Source organism: Gorilla gorilla, chromosome 6, assembly GCF_029281585.2.
Source record: "Gorilla gorilla gorilla isolate KB3781 chromosome 6, NHGRI_mGorGor1-v2.1_pri, whole genome shotgun sequence".
Taxonomy (NCBI): Eukaryota; Metazoa; Chordata; class Mammalia; order Primates; family Hominidae; genus Gorilla; species Gorilla gorilla.
Genome location: NC_073230.2, coordinates 26,214,113 through 26,238,466, shown reverse-complemented (window position 1 = coordinate 26,238,466; position 24,354 = coordinate 26,214,113). Strand labels below are relative to the sequence as shown.

At 38.5% G+C, this 24,354-nt stretch overlaps 1 protein-coding gene across 4 annotated transcripts in view; it reads right to left on the bottom strand.

Moving 5' to 3' along the window:
• HDAC9 (histone deacetylase 9) overlaps positions 1–24,354 on the bottom strand; it is an 857,715-nt gene that overhangs the window by 211,865 nt on the left and 621,496 nt on the right. For all 4 annotated transcript variants that reach the window (XM_063708393.1, XM_063708395.1, XM_063708394.1 and 1 more), the window contains one exon: positions 24,242–24,291. In XM_063708393.1, coding sequence (XP_063564463.1) covers positions 24,242–24,291 — 50 coding nt within the window. The remainder of the gene's footprint in view (positions 1–24,241; positions 24,292–24,354) is intronic.

Here is a 24,354-nt window from a genome sequence, read left to right as displayed (position 1 = left end):
ACAAGTTGAAAAATAAAAACCATTATTTACCATGTATTATATAGGTTTTAGTCAGATTTCCCACCACTACAGAGCTACTAGTACCAAAGAAAAGCCTGCATTAATCAGAATTTAAGTTACTGGGGAAGCAAGCAAAAAAATAAAATAAATAAATTCCAGAAGATGTATTCGGTGACTCAAGAACCATGTAAAATTCCTAACCCCTTTTTACTCAACTTTGGAGTACATCATAAGCTTTGTTTCTTTCTTTATTTCTTAAAGCAGTAGCGAATTTCCTTCCAAAAAATTATAAATACTGAACTTGATTAGAAAAACATTCCAGCAGCAGAGAGTGCTGTATCTTTGACCATACTAAAGGGCATTAGGTAGCCACAAATACCTTTGCGTGATACCCATATGCCTGTCCATACCTTTCTATCTGCCAAAGATGTTTGTGACATTAATTTTGGTGTCTAAACTTCTACTAATAATGGTAGTTTTCTTTTAATTCAGTTAACATTCATTGAGTACCTACTGTGAGTTGCCAGGTGGGGGTTACTTTTATAATAAAGCTATGTTTATTGATCATAAAGAATGTTGAGCACATAGGTATCCAGTGGATGATTGATATTTTGACTCATAACCAATGTTTAGGCTTATCCCTAAAGAAGTTCTCTTTAGGAATCTATGGGATTTATCATCCATTAATTTATTTATATTTAAACAAAAACAATATTTATCTCAATACCACCTCAACCTATGTTTTACTTACATTTAGTTTATAAATGTTTATAAATGGTAATGGTCAAGTTTTGTGGATATAATCTGTTCATAAATAGGTAATTGTACTTAATTCTGAATTTACAAACAAGTTTGTCTTTGTCAATTCAGGTTGCCATAACAAAATACCAAGGGGTAGGTAGCTTAAACAAAAGAAATTTTATTTCTCACAATTCTGGAGGCTTTGAAGTTCAAGATAAAGGTGCCAACCCATTTGGTGACTGGTGAGGACTCTCCTCTTGGCTTGCAAATGGCCACCTTTCTGCTACATCCTCACATGCCCTTTCCTTGTACTAAAGTTCCTCTTCATGTAAGGATATCAATCCTATTGGATTAGCACACAGTACCTTATGACCTAATTTAATCTTAATTGCTTTCAAAAGGTAGTCAAATATAATCAGATTAGCGATTTGAGCTTCAGTACATAAATTTTGAGGGCACACTCTTCAGTTCATAGTAAGATTAAATCCCAAAAGCTTGTTCATAAGTCAAATTACAAGCATACTTTCCTAAGTCATGATGTTCCAAATGGGGTTCAGGGCCAAATTAGCTGCCAAAAGCTCCCCACATGTATTTTCCATGTTACAGTTTCATAAGAACTTCAATGATAAAACAGGATACATAACTCATGAATTATGCTATAATCTGTGTCACTAGAAGAACATCCATATCCACTTTCCAATATTCTCAATGGTAAAAATATTTTTCCTCCCTCTTTGTCCCTCTCATTGGTTGGCAATCTCTCCAACAAATTTCCCTATATTAGTGATAGCATCAAGAGGGCCACTTCCTTAAGAGAGCTCTGATTTCAACTGCTGAAGAACATCTTGACAGTAGGAAAAAACTATAGGTAAGAGAAAACAGTTGAGTCCATCAACTGATAGTGGTTCCTTGCATAGAATAAGATATTTTGGAGCTGGAGGGGAAGAAAAAAGGGAAAGAAGGATTTCCTTGGAATGGATATGGATATGCAGAATTAAGGGGCTGAAATGGCAATGCAATAATAATGAAAGTAGAGACCAGAAGGGTTTGGAACTATAAGAAGACAGGCACCCTCACATTTGGAAGTTGAAGGACAGTGGCATAAAGTTGGCTCTGGAAATGGAAAAATAATGCGAGACGTAATAGATGAGGCTGGAAAGGAAAGAAATGACAGTGGAGCAGGGAGCCACCCTGAGCACGGTGGCCTACTACTAAGGTCTTGCTAAACTTGAGAAGACATGCAAGGCAAATTCTTAAAAATAGAACTACTATATTCTGAAAAAAATGTGCTTTGTCATTTTTCTTTCCATGCACATAAATTCTCCTTTGTCTCTCCAACAACTTATTCTTTTTCCCAGTGAGAGAGAGAAAGGGAGAAAGAGAGAGAGAGAGAGAGACTGTGTGTGTGTGTGTGTGTGTGTGTGTGTGTGTGCATGTATGTGTCTGCGTGTGCATTAAGGAGTAATAGTACATGAGCTGAAAGGGAGATTAGGATGGATATAGAAGAAAGGTAAAGAAAATGATGACCAAAACAGGATTTTGCTTCAATATACATAAAAATACAGATTTTGTGGTGAGAGATGATATTTTCCCAAATTCCTTTACATACCAAGAACTGAACCTGGTTGTCTCGGATCATGGTCCTGTGTTAGTGATAGCATCGAAAGAATATGATTATTTCTTCTCTGAATGATTCAGAGTAGAGACCCCTTCTACCTGTGACTACCAGGCATGCTTGTTGATTAGGGTACATATAGAATACATTGAGTGGAAGGAAAACCTAAAATCCATCTCTTCTGGTCCTGAGAGACTGGAGAAAGCTGGACTCAAGGGGTGCGGCACAAACAAGGAACACAGAAAGCGACATGTGAGCAAATGAGAGAGAAAAATGTTTCAGGTAAGTTGACAAAATGGTCGGTGAGCTTTCACTTTGGTTGATATTTGGGTCTTTTTTTTTTTTTTAAACAGAGTCTCGCTCTGTCATCCAGGCTGGAGTGCAGTAGCTCCATCTTGGCTTACTGCAACCTCTGCTTCCTGGGTTCAAGCCATTCTTCCGCCTCAGCCTCCCAAGTAGATGGGATTTCAGGCACCTGCCACCACACCGAGTTAATTTTTGTATTTTTAGTAGAGATGGGGTTTCACCACGTTGGCCAGGCTAGTCTTGAACTCCTGACCTCAGGTGATCCGTCTGCCTCAGCCTCCCAAAATGCTGGGATTACAGGTGTGAACCACCGCGTTCAGCCAATATTTGGGACTTTTTGAAGTCATGTCTACACTAAACTGTGGCCACCATATAATAAAGTCTGCAGAGTGGTATGAAAAACTAATGGAAGATTAGACTACAGCATTCCTGAGATGCTCTTGGTTCCTGTAGAGTGCAGATGGAAGCCTCAAGTTCTCACCATCCTCCAAGGGCTATGATATGGGAGAGCCTGTGAAATGGTTTAACTATGGGTGGAGCCAAATGGAGTCCACAGAGGGGTTCAGAGGAACCCCAGTACCAATGTGAGCCAAAGGGAGGCTACTGGAGCCCGGGAACCCTGCCAAGCTCCAGCTGGCAGAGAGGTCAGTAATCAGGAGTTAATCTGCTGCCGACCTCAGCTTCAACTTCTGGGAGATCAGGAAGAGTCAGGTGGTGCAGAGAGGTTGCCATGGAACCCTGAGTGTTCAGAGGACAGCATGAGGATCCAGGTACCCCTTCAGCTCTCCACCTCTCCCTCAGGTGCCCAAATGCCATCTTCAAAGAGGAATCTGAGAGGCTAAGCAATTACCTAAAGACATTAAGTCCAATAATAAGGTGATCTTGAACAGACAGTATTTCTAAACTGAAAGGAAGTTATTCAAACTGGAAGAGGCTGATAGATTATTAATTATGGAGAGGATCACTATAATTGGGAGAAAAAAGAAATAACATATTCATCACACATCTGAGGGAGCATGGGAAATATTGTGTCCCATTTATTTCCAAGGTCAGGAATTTATTTTGCCAAATGGCAAGGATAAAAATCTAGCCAGGATTCTGGGCAGAAGTCTCTAAGGATATGCTGTACACACAGGCCAGTGAGGTTTAACTGTATTTTACAGTATGGAAATACCTAAATATTCCTACCTTCAGATTCCTCTGGAATCTTTACCAAGCCTTGCTTTATGTACCATTCTAAAAAACAGTATGCTTTTAACTTTCAAATGTTTCTAATGATGTAACTAATGTACAAAGCATGAAGGCAGCTTTAGTAGTCTGCTGAGAAATAGGTCCACAGAGGCCTTGTTTTATTGCCAGAATTAAAATCTATCAGTTTTGAAATAGGCAACCCAAAGTTCAACTCACTTTATAAATATGTAGGAGGGTCTGGACCTAACATACATCCAAAACTGGGGTTGAGAAGTGTAAGTGAAGCTGTTCCACAAAAAGACTTTCTGTGTGAGGGAACAAACACACTCGGTGAGATTGAGTAGAACCCCACTTTAGGGTGAGAGTCACAGGAGCTTGGCCCATAAGAAAGATTTAGTCATCAGAGGAGGAGGCACAATCTGAAGTAGCACAGAATCTCTCATTGAGATTCTCTCCCAACCCACACTCCCAGAGTCCTGTCTATCTAATAGGGTAGAAAGGGGTTGAGAAACACAGAAGATTGTAAGTAACTAAAGTAGGCAAAACATTTTAAACCCTCTAAAAACATGAGAATTACGTAGAACACTTTGGTATCAATTTGAAAAATTATGACCTTAAAAGAGGGAAGGAAGCACATTTTCTGTTTCTCTATAAACCTCATAGAATCCTGAGCACTTGGCAATGTAAAGACCCCAGAATATCGGTAATGTGCATCAGCAGGGGCCAGCAGTACTCACTGGGAACAAAGAAAGAAAAGACAAGGAAGGAAGGAAGGAGGGAAGGAAGGAAGGAAGGAAGGAAGGAAGGAAAGAAAAAAGAAAGAGAGAAAAAAGAAAAGGAAGGAAAGAAAGAAAGCTAGACTCAAGAGGTGCATGCAACAGAAACAGAGGACACACAAAGTGATATGTGAGCAAAAAGAAAGGAAGCAAGGGAGGAAGGGAGGAAAGAAGGAGGGAAGAAAGGAAGGAAGGAGGGAGGGAGAGAGGGAGGGAGGGAGGGAAGGAAGGAAGGAAGGGAGCCAGCCAGCCATACCCAAGAGGTGTGACAGAAACAGGGGACACAGGAAGTGTATGTGAGCAAAAAGTACATGAGAGAGAGGAAGGAAGGAAGGAAGGAAGGAAGGAAGGAAGGAAGGAAGGAAAGGGCGATGGGAAAAAACATCTTGCATTCAGAAGCATATGGTACTATTCACATTAGGCATTACCTGAAGCTCCTTAAATAATTAGGAAGATACTCTGTCTATGGAGGCATGGAGGGACTGCAAGAGGATAAAGAGTTAGGGCCAGTAAAGCGCTAGTTATACATCTATTTATTAAAACTTAGCTACTACATAATGCTGTTCACATTTAAAAGAAGAATAACATGTTGCAATCTCTCTTACTAGTGGTGATCCAGAATAAGGGATAAAAAGGATGAGTGCTGAGTTAAACATAACTTAGGGAACATGAATAGCAGAAACATGATTTCGTTTACTCAGTCATAGCAGAATGCAATTCAGAAAGTACATAGAGAAAATAATAAAAAACTAAAATTTAACAGTCCATGTTTTCAGTTTTATTATATAATTCCCTACTCTATAAAGTTATTTTCTTTTTATTTAGAAATAATAATGACAATAACAATAATATTATTGTCTAGCAATTATTGAGTATTTACTAAGATCCAGGCACTGTGCAAAGCTTTTGCCCATAGTAACTAATACAATTCTTACAGCGACCATTAATGTAGATGCTATTATTAAGCAGTTTTATATATGAAATTCAGAGGTTATTCAGCTAGTAATTAGAGAAGGTAGAAAAAGAACTGAGAAAAGTATGAGCTGTTAGCCCATAGTAATTTTTATGCTAGTAAAATCAAAATCCAAAAAGTAAATTAAATAATAAAATGGTATTTTAAAAAACAGATTCTAATCATATATGCATAAAGAGTTTTCTAATTAAATAAATTAGCTAAGACCTGCAAGAACGTTTTTTCTTTCAAGGTATTGAAACCCTACCCTGTTAAAAGTGCTAAAATATTTTTTTAAATCAAATGTTTCAAGTGGTACCTGGAAGAGTTGAGCTTTTCTTGAGTGTTGTGATTTGTCTGCTATTATGGTAGAGCAGTGGTTCTCAATGACAGTGATTTTGCATCTAAGGGGTCATTTGGCACTTTCTGGAGACATTTTTTGTTGTCATGACTGAGTAAGGGAGGTGTGCTACTGGCTTCTAGTGCATAGAGCCAGGAATGCCACTACGCATCCTATGATGCATGATTTTTTTTTTGGTATACAACCAAAAATAACTTTAATCAGTGTCCTTTCCCTGAATTTGTCCAAATAATTCTGTCTACTGAACAGAATCAATGCTGTTATATATTTATTTTTAAGCATTGTTCTGCCCTTGGTTTCTTAAGTGTCACAAATGTTAGACAGAACCAGTAAAAACTCTTTATAGTTCTTCCCATTCCTTTGCTTCATTCTCACCTTACCACTCCTTAATACGCCAAAGGAAAGTACTGCAATTTTATTTAATGATTTCAAAAAGAGATAATTATATAATATCATTGGCAAAAATAAAGGGTCAAGGAACATCACATAATTTATGAGTCTATACAAAACACACACATGCACACACAAACACACACACACAAGCAATTGCTACCTATTAAAAGCCAAGTTTTTGAGAAACTGTTGTTCATGAGAATGTGGGGTTCATACTACACACGTGGCAGGCTGGGAGTACATGGAAAGTCTGCTGCCTTTGAGTGGCCATGATTCATTCTGTTAAGTGAAATATATGTGGGCACTGATTCTGAGTAACCCACCCTTCTAATTGTTCACTATCTTTGAAACAGATTCTGAGCAGCTGAGTGATGGGTATAACATTTCAAAACCATTGTTTACACCATTTCTTTATTCCACTGTGAGTTAAGAACATGAATTAAAATGATAAAAACCCATGACCAACTCAGCATTTTGCAAGAACATAAAGATGCTTCCTGAGTGCTCTCCTATCCAGAAGTCTCTGTGCTTCTGCAAATGTCTGGGGCAAGCACCTGGTGGCCTTCAGTTTTTTGTATTTTTTTGTTTTGTCCTCTTATTGTTCACACTGAGAGCAATAGTAGCAACCTTCTCTTCTAAAATGCCTCCTCGGATTTGAATCAGGAATAAATTAAATGTTTACTAGGTTGTAAAAAAAAAAAAATTCTTGAGCTAGCTTTTGGTGGTGTGTGCCTACAGACCCCGCTACTCAGAAAGCTGAGGTGGGAGGATCACTTGAGTCTAGAAGTTTGAGGCCAGTCTGGGTAACAAGGTGAGACACGAAAGAAAAGAAAAGAGAAGAAAAGGAGAGGAGAGGAGAGGATTTCCTTGGTGTTAAAGGGATTAATTGTCTTATATGTACTGGAATCAAGTAGTGTCCGTGAGTCCACAGACAGAGACAAAGAACCAAATAATAATAATAATACCCAGAAAGACTCGAATATAGAAGGGGTACAGATTAGGGCTAAAGAAGTAGCCACGTGTTCAAATGACACCGAAAGCCACAATGGCGACATAGACATAATGTCAGGTAACTGGGGATGAGGGACAGGTTCTCTGGTTGGAACTATGGTTGACTGGAGTGTTTGTGTCCCAGCTAAAAGGACAATGGCTACACAGTTCCAAACAATTTTTGTCCTAAGGAAATGATAGCATGGTATTTATTAGTAGCCCTAAATATTGTGTTCTTAGGTGCAATTTTTCTATCTTAAATATTGACAATAATTCACGTAAAAATCCCCAGCCAAGCTAAGAGAAATCTATGTATGTGTTGAATATGGCTTCCGGCCTGGCAGTGCATAACTTCTGCTACCCAGGGTGATTTATTTTTACACAAAGTTTGAAAATTCTAAAGCGGGAAAGGCAAAAAAAAAAAAAAAGTCTCAGCAGAACTAGTTGAGTTGATTCCTTGTGTGGTAACCATCAAAGCTTAATTCAAGGAGGTTTCTCAGGGCAGTGCCATGGGAGAATAGAAGTCCTCTAACTCTTACAGAGGTGTGTTACTGAAGGATTCCAGCCTCTGCCTGAGGACAAGGCCAGACATGATCTGTTGAATCTAATAAAAAATAACTGGAGTTTTTATGTTCTATGTCTTTTATATCTCACTTTTAGTAATTTGCATTTATTGCCTCATATAAAAGTATTTCTTCACAACAGATATAGGAAATGAAATGTAAGTAAACAAAACCTTGCCCCTTACCACACAATAATTTGAGAAGCATTAACTTCATAGAGAAATGCTTTTCTTTGCAAACTGTTTAAAGAAAGAGTTCTATTTGGATAAAAGGATAGAAAGAAAAGGTGAAGCCAGAAGTAAAATTAGAAATGTTTTAGGAATTTTTATTAATAAGTTACACCTATCAACATAAATTGTACCAAGAGAGAATGACTACCAATAATTTGTTTGAGTCATACACCAAAATTTGGTACCTACAGACCGGTATAACCCCAGGATTTCGAGAAATTGTTAGGCTTTAAATATACTTTTAAACAGACATTAAAAGGAAGCAAGCTTTGGGCAAATCCTCCTCTACTTTATCCTATTCTTTTAGGTGGTAGCATTGGCAAGGACATCATTGACATTTGGTGCAATGACACCTTATCTATTTTGTTGCCTTAGCGTTAGAGACCTTGTAAACCGGAAGTTCCACTTGCAAACTATTCAAACATGGGCAAGTTCATTCACCGATCCAAGACCTAAGAAAAATGGAATAATACTCCTTCCTCATAGGATTATTGTTAGCATTCAATTAGTCAATACATATAAAGTGCTTAACACAGCACAAGACAATGCTGGAAGCAGTAAGCTCTCAGTCAATGGTAACTAAGAAAAAAAAAATCCCCGCATTTTGCTTCTAACATTACTTTCTATTTAGCAGCACATCAAAGGACAAAAATCATCTGTGATAATGCTGGAAGCCAGAAACTACCTCCAATCAGAAAGCTACATGTTTTCTAGCCACATATGGATCTAGTTCAACTGTAGTTTCCTGAGTGAATGTGGGTCTTTGCAGGCTTTTCCAAGCACATCCAGCATAGCTCAATCATTGGAATCTGAAACAAAGCTAATGCTCTGAAAAGCCGCACATGATAGAAATTAAGCTACCTGTCCTGAAAGTGGATGTGAAGGTATTTAAAATGGAAAGGGAATGACTTAAAAGAAAAGGAATTTAGGCACAGTCTCCTTTGTATAATCTAAATGCAGCCTGTTGCTTCCTTGTGGAAATATTCCCAGAGTTAAACATAATATTATTGTGCCCATTAACAAAACAGGTTTCACATGCACTGTGCATGTTTAATGTGGTACACTATCCTTCCTCAGATGCCTTGAACATTTCACCCTGAAAGTTGGGAAATGAAACTCTTCACCCAATTCTGAGCAGTTGAGTAAGGTCTTGCTGCTATGTTATGCTGATGCTAGGGCCACAGGGCATTTTCTGAATAATTGAGTTTAAGCTTAAATAATGATCAGATGCCCCTAGAAACCTATTGACAGACACCAGACTCAATAAAGAAACAGAGGTTTTTCATTGCAGTATTGATTCTGTGCCATTTTAGCATGTTGTATTAAAGCTAAACTGCAAAATAAAATAAAAACCATCTTAAATTTTGCACTGTGTCAGGTAAAGTGTATTTTTTAAATGAATCATCTACTGTGGACCAAATATTTCTGCAAACAGCATCTTGATTTGGTAACTTAAAAATTATCTACTTTCATCTTCTAATGCCAAATTTCTTTTTGTGTTTGCCTTGGGAAACAAAATAATTACCTTTTCCCACCTAAGTGGTATTTGATAAGCTCAACATTTTCCTATCCTTGATCCTTTACAATTAGGGCTAAAGCTGATGATTCCAGTAGATATTTTGTTTTTGGAAATGGTAAGAAAAGGGGTGTGAGTTGCGAGGTTCCAAGAAAAAGAAAAGCCTAATTTATTAGTAGATTCACAGGAAGAGGTAATAAAGTCAAATCTATTGCCCAAAGAAAGCAAAAAGTAAATATCTTTGGTCAGCATTTAAAGAACAGCATAGTGGGTAAGATTGGGGCACCTACTAGGTGCTGGACCCTATTAAGCACTTTACAAACACTACCTATTTAATTCCTCATGAGAGCTTTATAAAAGTATTATTAGCCACCTTTACAGAACAGTAAACTGAGCTGTAAAGAGGCTAAGTAACTTGACCAAAGTTACATAGTTGATGAGATGAAGAGCTGGGGTTTCAACCAAAGCCAACCCTGGACATGAATATCGTTATGGACTGAATTGTGTTTCCTCAAAATTCGCATATGGAAGTCCTAACCCCAACGGGACTGTGTTCAGCAATCAATAAGTCCTTTGAAAAGGTAATTAAGGTTAAATGAGATCATAAGGGTGGGGCCCTAATACAAAATGACTGATGTCCTTATAAGAAGAGAAAGAGACAGCAGGGATGCGCGTGAACAGAGAAAAGCTTGTGAGGACACAATGAGAAGGTCATCCAAGGACCCAGGAGAGAAGCCTAAGGAGAAATCAAATCTGCCAACATTTTGATATTGAACTTCTAGGCTCCAGAACTGTGAGAAAATTAATTCCTGTTGCTTAAGCCACCCAATCTGTGGTATTGTGTTATGACAGCCCTAGCTAGCCAAATACAGATGTGAACTTTAAAAAGATATTCTGTGTTGTTTATTCTTTAGAACACAATGGGCTAGTGCAAGTGTCCTAGGCATAGGGTTATGGGTGTCTGTCTTTACTGCTCTTTCTTCAAGGTCTGACACATAATAGATGCTTAACAAATTTTGTCGAGGGAATGAATTAAGGACGAGAACAAAAGAATCCTATAGTGATACTGTTCTTTGCAGGGCTTTACTGTGGCTAAACTATCTAAACTACAAACACCACCCCTGTTTGGGTCCTGCAATACATCCATGATGTAGTGATGACTGCTTCTCTCATCTTCAGTCTGCACCATGTTTAGCCTCCTAGCTCTTGCTTGCCAGCATTGGGTGCTTCCTTTGGTGCATCATCCTACAATGATGCTTCTTCACTGAATCATTCAACAACAACTGTGATGTCCCCAGTGCCCTGGATCTCTGTTGTCATGCATCACCCCTGTCTCTCACAGAAACTTCCCCACTCACTATTTTCCCAAGGGAGACAGACTGCGTAAGACTTAAGTCAACAAGATCCCCAGTGACAAGCTAATGGGAGCCTGCTATCTGATCTCTCAAGAAAAATGAATTTTGTACAAAGCTGTTTTAAATTTGGATAAAGTACTATCACACAGTAATGACATATTTGATCCCCAGAGAAGACAATAAATCACATTTCATTTATCACCTTACTTCATAGGTGAAGGAACTGAGGCCCAGTCATTTCAATGATTTGTGAGTTCATGGTCTTACAGGATCTTACCACTCAAAATGTGGTCCACGGATGAGTAGCAATGCCATCCCTGAGTGCTAGGAGAAATGCAGAATCTCAGCTCGCATTTGGTCCTGCTGAACTGGAATCTGCACTTTAGAGTTGAAAAAGCGCTTTTGGAGCAGTGACAACGTAAAGATTTGAATCCAGATTCCGGAGTTCCTAAATGAAGGCTCTCTGCCTAGATGCCTAATCACTGGGACTTCTGAAAACAATATCCTCCCTCCCTTTATTTGTCTCCCTGCAGTGCCTTGATTCTAATGGTAGACTATTAGCTGGATAGGTAGGTCAGGTGGAGACCTCAGGGTTGCAGGGCTTTGGAGAACCTTTAAATCAGGGAGTCTGTTTACCCTCTGCAGACCTGAATCTACTCAAGGTGACCCCACAGGGTGGTGCAGTGCTCATTACCACATATAGCTGCCAGTGATAACCTACATTATCACATTTGATCCTCACAATAATACCATGTGGGAGCCTTGCTTAGCCCTATTTCATAGATAAAGAAACCAAGTCTCAGATAAGTGAAATAATAATTAACAGAGCCTTTGCGTTGCTGGTTTCTCAGACTCAGGCTGGGCAGAAGGATACTTCTAAAATAAAACTATTCCGAGCAGTTTTGTGGACGCTTAGGTGTCAACACTTCAAAACTTCTAGAGCCCTCTCTAATTCTGGGTGACTGTCCCTTTTCTCCTCCTGTGGGATAATAATGAGAATCATGATTCTAGTCTGAGAACCTCTGATATTCTTTATTGCATTCTTTTTCAATCAGCTCTGAGGCTGTAACAATGGGTGTTTTCCCTTCTCCCTTGTGATACAACATGCCAACTCCTTGAATGTATATATTCATTTCATGTTAGATGTTCTGCCGAAACCCTGAGAGTCTTGAAATGGAGCTGGGATGGATTTATGATAACAATGGGTGGGTGAACCCACATGCATTCTCTCTTTTGTTCAACACTGGAAGGAAGACATGAATGACAGCCCATTCCTTTGGGATCACTTGTAGGTTATAATGCCCACACCTTAGCTTCTTTAGTCATGGTGAGATGAAAAAGAAACAGAGCAGCTACAGGGAAGACGTTCAGATTCCAAGTAAAGCCATGGATATGATGAATGAATACTGTGACTGATATTCCATATGGAAAGAAGGTGTGAAATATTAATGTGACAGCTGGAGGAGAAAAGGGGCATGCCATGTGCATTAATGCTCTACCACAAACCATCTCCCGGTATGATCAACTGCTTTCTGGCAGCTCCATTGACCTTGCATGTGCAATTTCTAGTCACTCTTTATCTTCAGAAAAATCTGCCTTTTGCTATTTACTTGCCAGTAACAAGAATAAGGAGAGGAATATGTTTGCTCTGGCGAAAGGGCTACATCTTGAGACTCTAAGGATTCTTACTTAAGATCCGGGGGACTCATAGATTTACCAAGTAATATATGGATTCCTGTGGGTTATGTGGCCAGTAAAGGCCAGTAAAGGAATTTGAGAGTCCCTATTGTTAACCAATTTCAGTGAACTGCTGGTCAGTTCTACCAAGACTGAGTTAGAGACAGAGCCAAGAAATACCATTTTAGTACTTTCCTACTGTTTCTTCATTTAATCTGATGTCCACACTGTGTAAATGGTGCTTCAAAATATGCCAATCTTTTTATTCACTGGACAGTGCACATTAGAGCCTCATTCCTACAGAGTGCAGCTTAATAAAATTAACTCTGACTCAGTAGGTGTGTGAAGTGAGATTCTCTCTATCTCATCCCACAGTGGTTTGGTCCAAGGACAGAGACTTTTCAGTGTTCTAGTTAGGGTTGAAATACTGTGTATAGCTGTGTAATTTTTTTTTTTACCCAGAATTGATGATGTTTGAGTGCATGGATTTAATACTTCATAGGAATTTCAATAAAAAAGAGAATGCTCTTGGCAAAAATAGCAATTGTTTTTTTCTTACGGCTAGGGCTATTCTCACTTGGGAAAGGAGTGTTGACAATCATATGAGGTTGAAATTATGGTGAGTTGTGCTGTGTGTGCATAGTATCGTGATTAAAAGCTTGGGAATCAGGCCCTCTCTGCTCCATGGCCTACTAATTCTATGACCTGAACAAGTTACTCACCTCTCTGAGCCTTTGTTTCCTTTTCTGTAGAATAGGAAACCTCAATTGCATCTTTAGCAATAAAACGTCTGGGATTATTTGGGATTTAAAAGAGATTGAGGCAGGTTATCATTGGAAGGTTTGTGTAAAGAATGGCTAGTCTCTGCTGTGAGGCTGTGAATCAGCCCTCTTGGTTCTGTGAGAATCAGGAGGGTATGTTTTGCAGGATTCTCTATTGCCCAGCCTAATCTAGGGCACCTTACCTGTCCCTTTACTTGATGGATAATTCCATCATTAAGGTCGATCCTCTGAATACCACTGGGGTCAAAGCCGAGAATTATTATTTTGCTAAAATGGTTAAAGCATAATCCTACAAAATTTAGCCAAGTTTTTTTTCTTGATTCTATTCATTTAATATTGAGGATGCTGAGGATCAGAAACTGATTGTCAATAGTAAAAATACCCTGGAATTCAGACTTTTATCTCTCTTGCACTATATAAATACAACACGAAATTGGGCATATGGAAATTGAGACGTCATCATTATTTGGTCCATTCTATGCACCAACACAATGGGACCAACAAATCAGTTACCCCAAATCTCACAGTTCAGATATAAATCAGGATGGACCAGCCAGAGCAACTGAGGCCATAGTGTGACAATGTCATTCAAGAAGACACTAAAATGCACAAGGAAAAAAACCCACTTGCAAAGGTCATGCAAATGTCAGGACATTTTTATTAGACTTGAAAATGGGCAGGTGTTGGAGTACTGTATATAATTTGCAGCTGCCCAATTTAAAAAGAAAAGTATGTCCACATAACATTCCAGGGACTTGGAACCCAAAAGCACACAGTGCTGCTAAGATCTGGAACTACCCAGAGAGATATCTCACAGCCCAGGGCCTGCTACTGAGTCCCAGATCTTTGAGTGCCTGAGTAAGTGTGCCCCCACCCCCAACCTTCCCTATACCTCCATAGCCAGCTCTGAAGAGAAATGTCAGGATCTCAGGGTGTGCCTAGAAATTCAACTTGCCCTCTCATCATCTATTGCCACACCTCAATCCAGTCGTCAGAAGGAAGACCAGAAGCTCTATGTGTTCTGAATAGAACAACCCTACCTCTAGACGCCCAGATCTTTACCAGTGAGAGTGAGATGGGGTCCCCAAACTCTGAGCAGTCTTGGCAAGCCTCCTTTCCACCTCCTGAACTTTCCTTGCTTCCCCACCACTCTGCTTTAAACCCTCAGTATGGATCTTATTATTCTCTGTACCCCTCTTTAAGTCGGTCACCACAAGAAACCAGGGCTCCCAGGTCACCCCTCACCTGTCTATTCTAATATCCAAAAAGCAACACTTCCCATTAACAACTAGTTCTCTGCCCCAACCCTACAAGACTCCATACCCTTTCCTTGCTTCCTTTTCTCTATAGCATTCATCATCATCACATACATGCACATATATTTAAAGTCATTCATTCTTGCTTATTTGTCTCCTCAACTGGAATATAAGTTCCAGTAGGATAAAACGTCTTCTGTTTTGTTCAGTACTGTATTTGCAGTTCCAGGCACACAATAGGCATTCAATAAGCATTTGCTGTATAAATAAATTACTAAATAAGTGAGCAAATGAATTCTGTCCCAAGTTGTGAAAATTGGAAATTGTGAGTATAGTAAGTTCAGAAGCACAGAGAATAGTCTGCACCAGTGAGCACTGGTCTTTGAACTTCTTCCACATTTGCTATTAATGGAGTTGTGGATTGATGCTGGATACTGCGCTTCCTAGCCCTTGGAATGAGAATTTGCCAGGCACAGTGGCTCAGGCCTCTAATCCTAGCAGTTTGGGAGGCCAAGGTGGCAGGATTGCTTGAGGCAGGGAGTTTGAGACTAGCCAGAGCAACGTAGTGAGACCACATCGCTACAAAATAAAAGAAAGAAAGCCAAATATGCGTGGTGGTGTGTACCTGTATTCCTACCTCCTAGCTCTTAACAAAGCTCAAGCAAGAGGATCTTTGGAGCCCAGGAGGTTGAGGCTTCAATGAGCTGTGATTGTGCCACTGTACTCCCACCTGAGCAACAGAGCAAGACCCTGTCTCAAACAAACAAACAAAAAATTGGATGCCTCCATGAAAGAAAGCTGAGACAAGAAGGCCATCTCGTAGAACTGTTTCATTAGACTACTGAATTTGAATCTTGTTCAACTGAGTATGGATATTCTGATTATCTTCTGTCCTTAGTCCTATGAACTCCCAGGCCTTTCCTACCAGAGTTGACAATTATGAATAGAAGAAAATCAATGCAGAGTCTAAGTGATAGGTATGACAAGATATATGAGTGGGAATTGAAAAGGAAAAAAAAACACAACATAAGAAAAAATGTGAGTCTACATGTTGCTTCATACTTAGCACATAGGATGGTACTGGACAGTACATGCTTATTTAATAATGAATGAATGGATGGTAAATTGTCTTTAGAGGCAATAGATTAAGGAAAGAAAAGTAATCCATTTAGCAGCAAAGAATTTCGCTACTTGTAGGTCTTGGTTTTTATTCCTTAAATGGTCACATCTCAAAATCATACAAGTCATTTTGAGAAGTGCTTACAGATCGTCAGGAAGATACTCGATACAGGCACACCTTGTTTTACTGTGCTTCACTTTATTATACTTTTCAGATACTTTGATTTTTTACAAATTGAAGGTTTGTGGCAACGCCAAGTTAAGCAAGTCTATGGGCGTCATTATTTCCAGCAGCATGTGCTCACTTCCTGTCTCTGTGTCACATTTTGGTAATTCCTGCAATATTTCAAAAGTTTTTCATCATTATTTTATCTTTCATGCCCATCTGTGATCAGTCATCTTTGATATTACTATGATAATTGTTTTGGGGCACCATGAATCGTGCCCATATAAGACAGTGAACTTAATTGATAAATATCGTGTGTGATTTCTGCTCCACCAATCAGTCTTTCCTCCATCTCTTCTCTTTCTCAGGCCTCCCTATTACCTAATATTCAGGAATATTGAAATTAGACAAGTTAATAACCCTACGATAGCCTCTAAGTCTTCAAGTAAAAGGAAGAGTTGCACGTCTCTCACTCTCAACACTCTCAATCAAAAGCTAGAAATGATTAAGCTTAGTGAAGAAGGCATGTTGAAAGCTGAGACAGGCCGAAAACTAGACCTGTTGTGCCCAACAGTTAGCCAAGTTGTGAATGCAAAGGAAAAGTTTTTAAAGGAAACTGAAAGTGCTACTGCAGTGAACACACAAATGCTAAGAAAGTGAAATAGCCTTACTGCTGATATGGAGAAAGTTTGAGTGGTCTAGACAGAAGATCAACCCAACCACATTCCCTTGAGCCAAAGCTTTATCCAGAATAAGGCCCTCAATATTGAAGCAAAACCCTGCACCAGCAAAAAGATTACCACTCACTGAAGGCTCAGATGATCATTAGGATTTTTAAACATAGTTTTAAAATTATGTACATTTTTAAAAATATAATGCTACTGTAAACTTAACAGACTACAGGACAGTATAAACATAAGTTTAGTATACACTGAGAAACAAAACATTTGTGTAACTCACTTTATTGTGCTATTTGCTTTACTGTGTTGCTCTGGAACTGAATCTGCAATATTTCCAAGGTATGTCTGTTTGTATCTATAGTAAATATCAATTAGAGATTATATAAATCATAATATTTAGAATATAACAGAATAAATTCACCAAATGATTTCAGGAGCATATAAATATCGAATATATTAGTCCTTTAATAGTCTTATCAGTCTTCATAGAAATAATGACTCAGTGCATGCTCTATTGCTAAGAGAATCATTGCTTAGTCATTTAATTCCTTTATTTTACTTACTATTTTTTATTTAAAGTTAAGACACTCTATAGCAATAATGACACTGCTAGTCTAAAACTCAGAAGCTATGGGTTTTTCTTGAGTTGGGGAATGATTAAATCCTGGGGATTCTGCTGTGAACTGCCTGCTTATGCCTCAAGCATTCAGTGAGCTAACTTATTTTGGTTTTGAATTTTGAAAAAAAAAAACTGTTGTTCTCCATTAATGAAAGTTTAGAAGTTATGCTTTACTAAGTTTGTGGTTAAAATACTTCACAAAGACAAATCCAATAACGACACGTCGTTTTACATATTGAATATTAGTTTGTTACGGGGGTGAATATCTGGACCTGGAACTAACTATTCAGAGTGGAAATATGACAGATGAAAAATACAAATGCTGTTACTTCACCTTAAAATGAAAAGCTTAGGTGTGCCTGAATATAGCTGTATTTCAGGCTGCTACAAGAATTATTTTTTTTTAGGTAGTATCATTTCCTTTGTCTACTCTAAATTTTCATTTGATTTAAGCCTAACGTCTCCTTGGCAGTCAGAAATAGCAATCAGTAGATGATCATATTTTCAAATCTATTCAAGTATGTTTTACTTTCTCAGTTTTTATTTAATCGAGCCACAGATCTTCTAAGTTAGATAGAAGTTTAAATTTCATCAAATCCATTTACCTTCAGCAACTACAGAGCCTAAGGCTCAATTTCTTCTTGTCTCAATGTTCATAATTGTTTTCTTCCTCCCTGTTATTGACATTAATTTGGTGGAAATAGGTGCTTATATATATATGTGTGTGTGTGTGTGTGTGTGTGTGTGTGTATACAGTTTTTTAAAAAAATAGGTCTTATGGCCCCAGTAATGTAAAAAACACACATAAAGCTTTGATGATGGCATTTTTTTAGCCATCTCATTTTGGCAACAGAAGAATTTTAACAGCTTTGTGATATTCATGTTTACTTTAAATAAGAAAATGAAGTATTCTTATTTCAAAATGCATCTTGTTGTACTTAGCCATAATGTCAAAGCAATAGAAAGAATTTAATCACAGATGAGATGCTGCAAGTAAGTGAATTAAGGAGGAAATTAAGGTTTTCTTCTCTCATTTTCTTCTTTCCTGCAATGGACATTAGATGCTTAATCATTCTACGTATTTTCACATTTTGTCCCATACACAGAGTAATGTATACATGTGTATCTCTGTAGGGAGTGTTGTCTACATCCCGACAACTATTACTGAGTATACACAATTAGCATAATCTATGCAATACTGGAAACTTCCTTTGCAATTTAGAAGGAATTCCCTGATTTTAATAATATTTCATACATTTTTTCGAAGTCTGAGGCAACATAATCTTTTTACAGAATTTGCAGCATGAAACTAAATTCTCAGTTTCATTAAGGTGACTTATCAGTTTTAATTTTGCCAGGTGCCATGGGGTGTTCTTGCTAGTATCAATTGCATCAAGTCTGAAGCTGATGAAAATCCAGATACAATTAGGAAGAGGAGATATAAAAAAGAGAGATTCCAAATCAGGGTGGATCCTTTTATTGTGCTGGAGGGAAAAAGTTTGTGATACCTCTTTGATAGCAACAGTGGAGGAAATGAAGTACTGATTGCAAGCCAGGTTTGAGTTGAACATTAATAGGAGGGAAATTAACATTACCCTGATTACTGCATGTGAGAAGCAGATGCTACCCCCTCCTCTTTCTGCTGATGTAACAAAAGGCATTGTGCTTGCTCAGGATAATTGGGTTGAAATAACATATGAAGAAAGAGGTTCCTGAGTCAATATCAAAACCTCAGGAACATGCAAAGTTTTGGCATAAACAGAAGGTGGGGTTTTTCCCTCCTTTTTTGGAAGAAAAAAAATTCTCTACTAATTGGCAACAGCTTGGTGCAATTGTCAGAAATACGGTGTGTTCTATTGCCTGAACAGTCAATGCCTGGCTGCCTCCCATGACCTGTCCTCATACCACCCCCAACACACAACTCACACACATTTATTGCTAATTCTTCTTGAAAATTTCGCTTATAACTGCTTGAGTAACCTCCACACCCTCTTCTTTCTTTGCTGTTTTAAAAGCTTCCTTCTCTGTGCTCTCATAGCTTAGCATTTTTCTAAACCAGCCCAATGGCTAGGCTGTGAGCAACTGAGATTGAGAGCAGTGGTCTTGTCTCATTGCTCATGGGTTTTTGCATGCTGCACCTTGTCTAGTCATCAACAACAAGCCTTATCTTATTCTTCCTGCCCTTCGTGCCTTATCTGATGGCACACATTATGGCTTTGAAAATAATGGTTTTGTTTCAAAGATGACCATCCTAAATCACAGCAGTAAAATGCATTATTAACCAAGCTTTTGTCACATTGAGTTTAACTATATGTCCATAGATGTGGTCATAAAACAAAATCCATTCCCTAGTATTATAATAGAGGGAAACACCAGAGCAGCTCTTTGTAGGGCTTGCCACTAGAATATTATTTACTGAGGAGAATAAATGTGAAGGACCAATGTGGTGTAATAATTAGAAAAATAATATGAAGATATACATGTGGTGTAAAATAGATTTTTCTCCTGATTATGTATGTATATATACAATGTTTCTTGTATATATATACACACACACACACACACACACACACATATCTGTAAATTTATAAATAAGAGGAGAAGCTTACATTTTAATTCTGACAAGATAAAAGAAAATTTAAGACATTTCATCCAAATCTGCCTCTCTCATAGTGAGTATAGTTGATATACAACTGAAACATTTGCAGAAAACCTCAGAGCAATTGAAATGGGCCTTAAATTACTACCCTCTCATAATCACCTAATCCTTCTCCCCATCTCCCCTTCCCCAATCACAAAAATGACGTTCCTAAGTGTGTCAGATCTAGGTGTAATCAAACAGAATATGAACAGAGTAAAAGTTGTAATAAAAAGCTAGCTTTGTGTTCACAGATTGACTGAGTCGCTGCTGGAGAAGGTGCCTTCATTAAACCTTTTAGAGCCTCTTTTTGCATATCTTCAACCACTTAGTCAGGTCCCAGTTTTGCCCGTGCCCTGCAAATCCTCAGTCCTCTTAGGGGATTGTTCTCCCTCGTCCACAGCTCCTCCTCTTCCAATCAAGGGTCTGACACTGCCCATTGACCACGTTTATTTTCTGCCTTTTGGCCCTGGGAGCTTGTCTGCTGTAGGATAAAAGTGGAATTCTCTGCTGTCTGCAGGGCTTTCCCCAGGGAACAGAGCATGAAACCCAAACTTATATAAAATCATATCCTGTTTGCAAACATCATATTCCCTTTGCTTCTCACTGATCTGGTCCTGTAAACCCCAGCACAGCTTGAGAGCCCATTCCTCATCTAAACAAATGCCATAAGCCCCTTTATACTTTTACAACCATGTCAAAAAATAATATTGCCTGCCAATAGCGATGTGATTGGAGTTGCCTCCTCTGAGCCATAAAAGAAGCGCAGAGTCTGTTATCAATTTCTCTAAGTGTATCAGGGGAATTATGGGTCGATTCAGTTCCAAGTTATAAATGACAACTCAAAAGCCGCAGAAGCGTTTGAAGCTGGGAGCTGATGACGACATTATCATAAAAGCCTGCTCGTCCTTGCTTTTGTGGGTTTTTCTGTGGCCTATCAAGTGAAGAGGGGAAAATGAGGCTGAGAAATGACTTCAAGATTTCTTCACACAGCAGCAGGTCAGATGGCCAGGAAAATGATCACTATTTTTAGTGATATACCCTGAGGAGTGAGAACTGAAGTGATCCTGCACTGGCTCTTGTTTGCAGAGTCTCTTAATTATCTATTTTACTACACAATGACCAAGTCCTGGGATTTGGTCAAATGTTCTTTTCAACTGGTGCATTTTCTTGTAGTGCAATCACACAGGAATCAGAAATGAGTCAGCCACAATAACTGAACAAAATGAAAAGCAAACACAAAGGAATTCAGAAACCTTGACATTGTTGCTTGAAATGCATTTCTGGAGAGTACATTTCACAGCACCTTAAATATCATTTATCCACTGAGCTGCTTGACCAACAGTAAATTACCATGTGCAATTTTAGGGGAAATTTTAATGAGAAGTAGAGATGTTCTGATTTCATAATGTCCCAGGTAGTGTCCTCAAAAGCCAATTAACCCATCAGTATTCTGTAGGTATATATCAAACCCCTCTAGAATGAAGTTATATATTCTAAGGAACTGGAGTTTACTTTAACAATTGGGGATCACTGAGTATTTCAGAATGGAAACCAACAGGTCCCTCTTAAGTAATTTGAGACAGAACCATGCCTTAAGACAAAAGTCATTTCGGTAATTTCCAAAATCTCTAGGGTGCTCCCATGCTGCTAAGTTGGGGCCTTCCGGGATCATACTGGGGATCTTTCGTATAGCTAATCTGTCTGGGATTGTCCTGGAGGTGAAAATTTAGACAGGCTTAAATCCAGAGGATCCAGGGTTTCTCCTAGGACTTGTACCAAAACCAAAAATCTGAGAGGGCAAGAAGACTTTTGAAAGGCTAAGAAAACCATTTCATTCCTGTAAACAAAAATGCTGAGTCAAATTAGTTCACAAGAGCATCAGCAAGTGCAAACTTGCACATACACACACACACATTCACACCCACCCTGACCTACAAAAGCATCACATCTCTCCAACCTTCTCCAGCACTGATGGAGTCAAACTAACAATGCAGGGCTCCTTCTCCTGCCTCTGCTGGCCTACCCCAGACTTATCCACCACCACTGCTGCCACCATCCAGGTGAGGTCAGCTCTAGGGACATTACTAAGGACTTACTCTATGACCCACACTGTGCATTATGTTTGATATACTGGTCCAGGGGAAGCAGCCAATATTCACTCCTTGGTCATTTTGAAGAGTTTACTAAAGCAGTTCTAAGTGAGAAATAAGAAGTACATTTGGGTTTAGAGCAGTTGAGTAGAGGAACTTCGCATTGAAGGGATAGTGAATTAAAAGCACGTCCCAGGTCAGATTTGGGAGGTGAGTCCTAGGGAGATGGCCTCAATTCAGTCCTGGGTCATACATTAAATATACAGATGCTCTTTGACTTATGAAGGAATCCCGATAAACCCATTGTAATTTGAAAATGTCCTTAGTCAAAAAAGAATTTAATACACCTAACTTACCAAACATCGTGGCTTAGCCTAGCCTACCTTATTCATGCCAAACATTTATGTTAGCCTACAGTTTGGCCAAAGCATCTAACACAAAGCCTATTTTATAATAAAGTTTAAACATCTCATGTAGTTTATTGAATACTGTACTGAAAGTGAAAAATAGAATGGCTGTATATTCAAAGTATGGTTTCTACTGAATGTATAACACTTTTGCACCATCATAAAATCAAAAAATCATAAATTGAACCATCGTAACTCGGGGGTCATCTATACCTCTAAAGAGTGGGGTTTGATGACTGCTACCCTTTTAATAGCTTTGATTTCCTCCACATCACTGTTCCCATTAAGTAGTCATTAGGTTTGTTTCATTTTTTGCCCCATTTACAGGTAGGCAGCTATTCTCATAAGACAGCAATTTGAGATGTTAGAAAATAAGCACAAAGCCAATGAAACCCATTTAAAAGGTCAGCTTATCCTCTGCTTTCCAGAATGATTTTGCAAGCTCCCAGCTCCACAGGAGGCTGGCTAAAAATGAGCAAGGATTAATGTGGGATGATGACTGTCCCATGCTGGTGGTCAAAAAGCAAAAGTCACCGGTGAGCTGTCACAAAGGGGTTATACCACATCAGCCACACTGCTGCACTGCTTACCCAGAGGGAGTGGGGGGAAGCTGAGGCTAGTTTGTTAAAGATGAAAGCCATGAAAGTGTCTAGAAAACTCTTTTGGAACTCCTCGACAAGGATGTGTACATCACCCCCATACTTTCAGCTTTTTACCCTTTACTGTGTGACTTCAGGAAAATAACTTAGCTTCTCCCAGCCTTCACTTTCTCATTTGCAAAATGGTGTTAATGACTATTTCACAAGGTTGTTTTGGAACTTGTTTGTTGGCAAACTGTAAAGTCCTCACAGAGGCAAATGGATATAGCTACCATTCTGTTTTCCAGAGTAAGCAGAATCACAAGCAAAGGAAAAAAAGGCTACAACTCACTAAATCTGGCATCATCAAAATGATAGAATAAACTGAAAATATTCAAGATTTCTTTGCATCAAATTTAGTTCTCACAAAACAATTGTTTAAAACGTGATATACATGTGACTAGTTTTGTTCTTTCCCTTCAACATCGAGCCAATTTAATTGACTTAAATACCTTACTCTTTGAAAACTTCACCTAGAATTATGTTGTTCTAACATAACACTTAGTTCTACAGGATGATGGTTTGTTACTGGTAAGGGTTAACTTTAAATAGATTTCAGGTTATAGGATATGTTCTAATCATCTACAAAAATGTAGACGTTTTTCTTCATGTGTTGCTGGGTTCTAACAAATTTGTCCTTGAAATGTGGTCTAAATATGTTGAGTCAAAAGGCTTCCTTAATTATTGAAGACAAAAATGTCCCCAAGGGGTTCACAAACAAAATGTCCCATAATGCAAAGCACTTTGTGAAGTTTATGCCATTTTCACCAGGAATATAATGTATGTGCGTACTCAATGTGATTCTATTGAAAATGGAATTCTGCTGCAAATCTGTGTTAAACTCTCTTGCAGCACCTTTTCTCCAGCTATATAAAGGCCTAGCAAAGCTGGCTTCATGAGTGTGTGACCTGTGCAGTCACACGGGAACTTACAGTTAGAAGGGCCTTGCTCTTGGTTTAATTCTGTATTGCCACCATCTTGAAATTCTTAAGAATTTTTTTTTTAACAAGGGCTGCCACATTTTTACTTGGCACTTAGCTCTGCAAATTAAGTAGGCAGTCCTGAAGTCTAGCATAACTTTTACTGAGAAATAACCTTAAAACTGAATAGATAAATCAAAAAAGATATTTTTTGTAATTTTATGCTGTTTAAAGGCAGTAAACCAACTCGTACTTACCCCAAGTCCACCACAAGGTAATGAGGAAAAAAACTTTTGAGAGTCATCACCTATACAGTAGGAAGACATAAAAAATATAGATAAATGGAGGTTATATAGTTTTTAAAATGTTG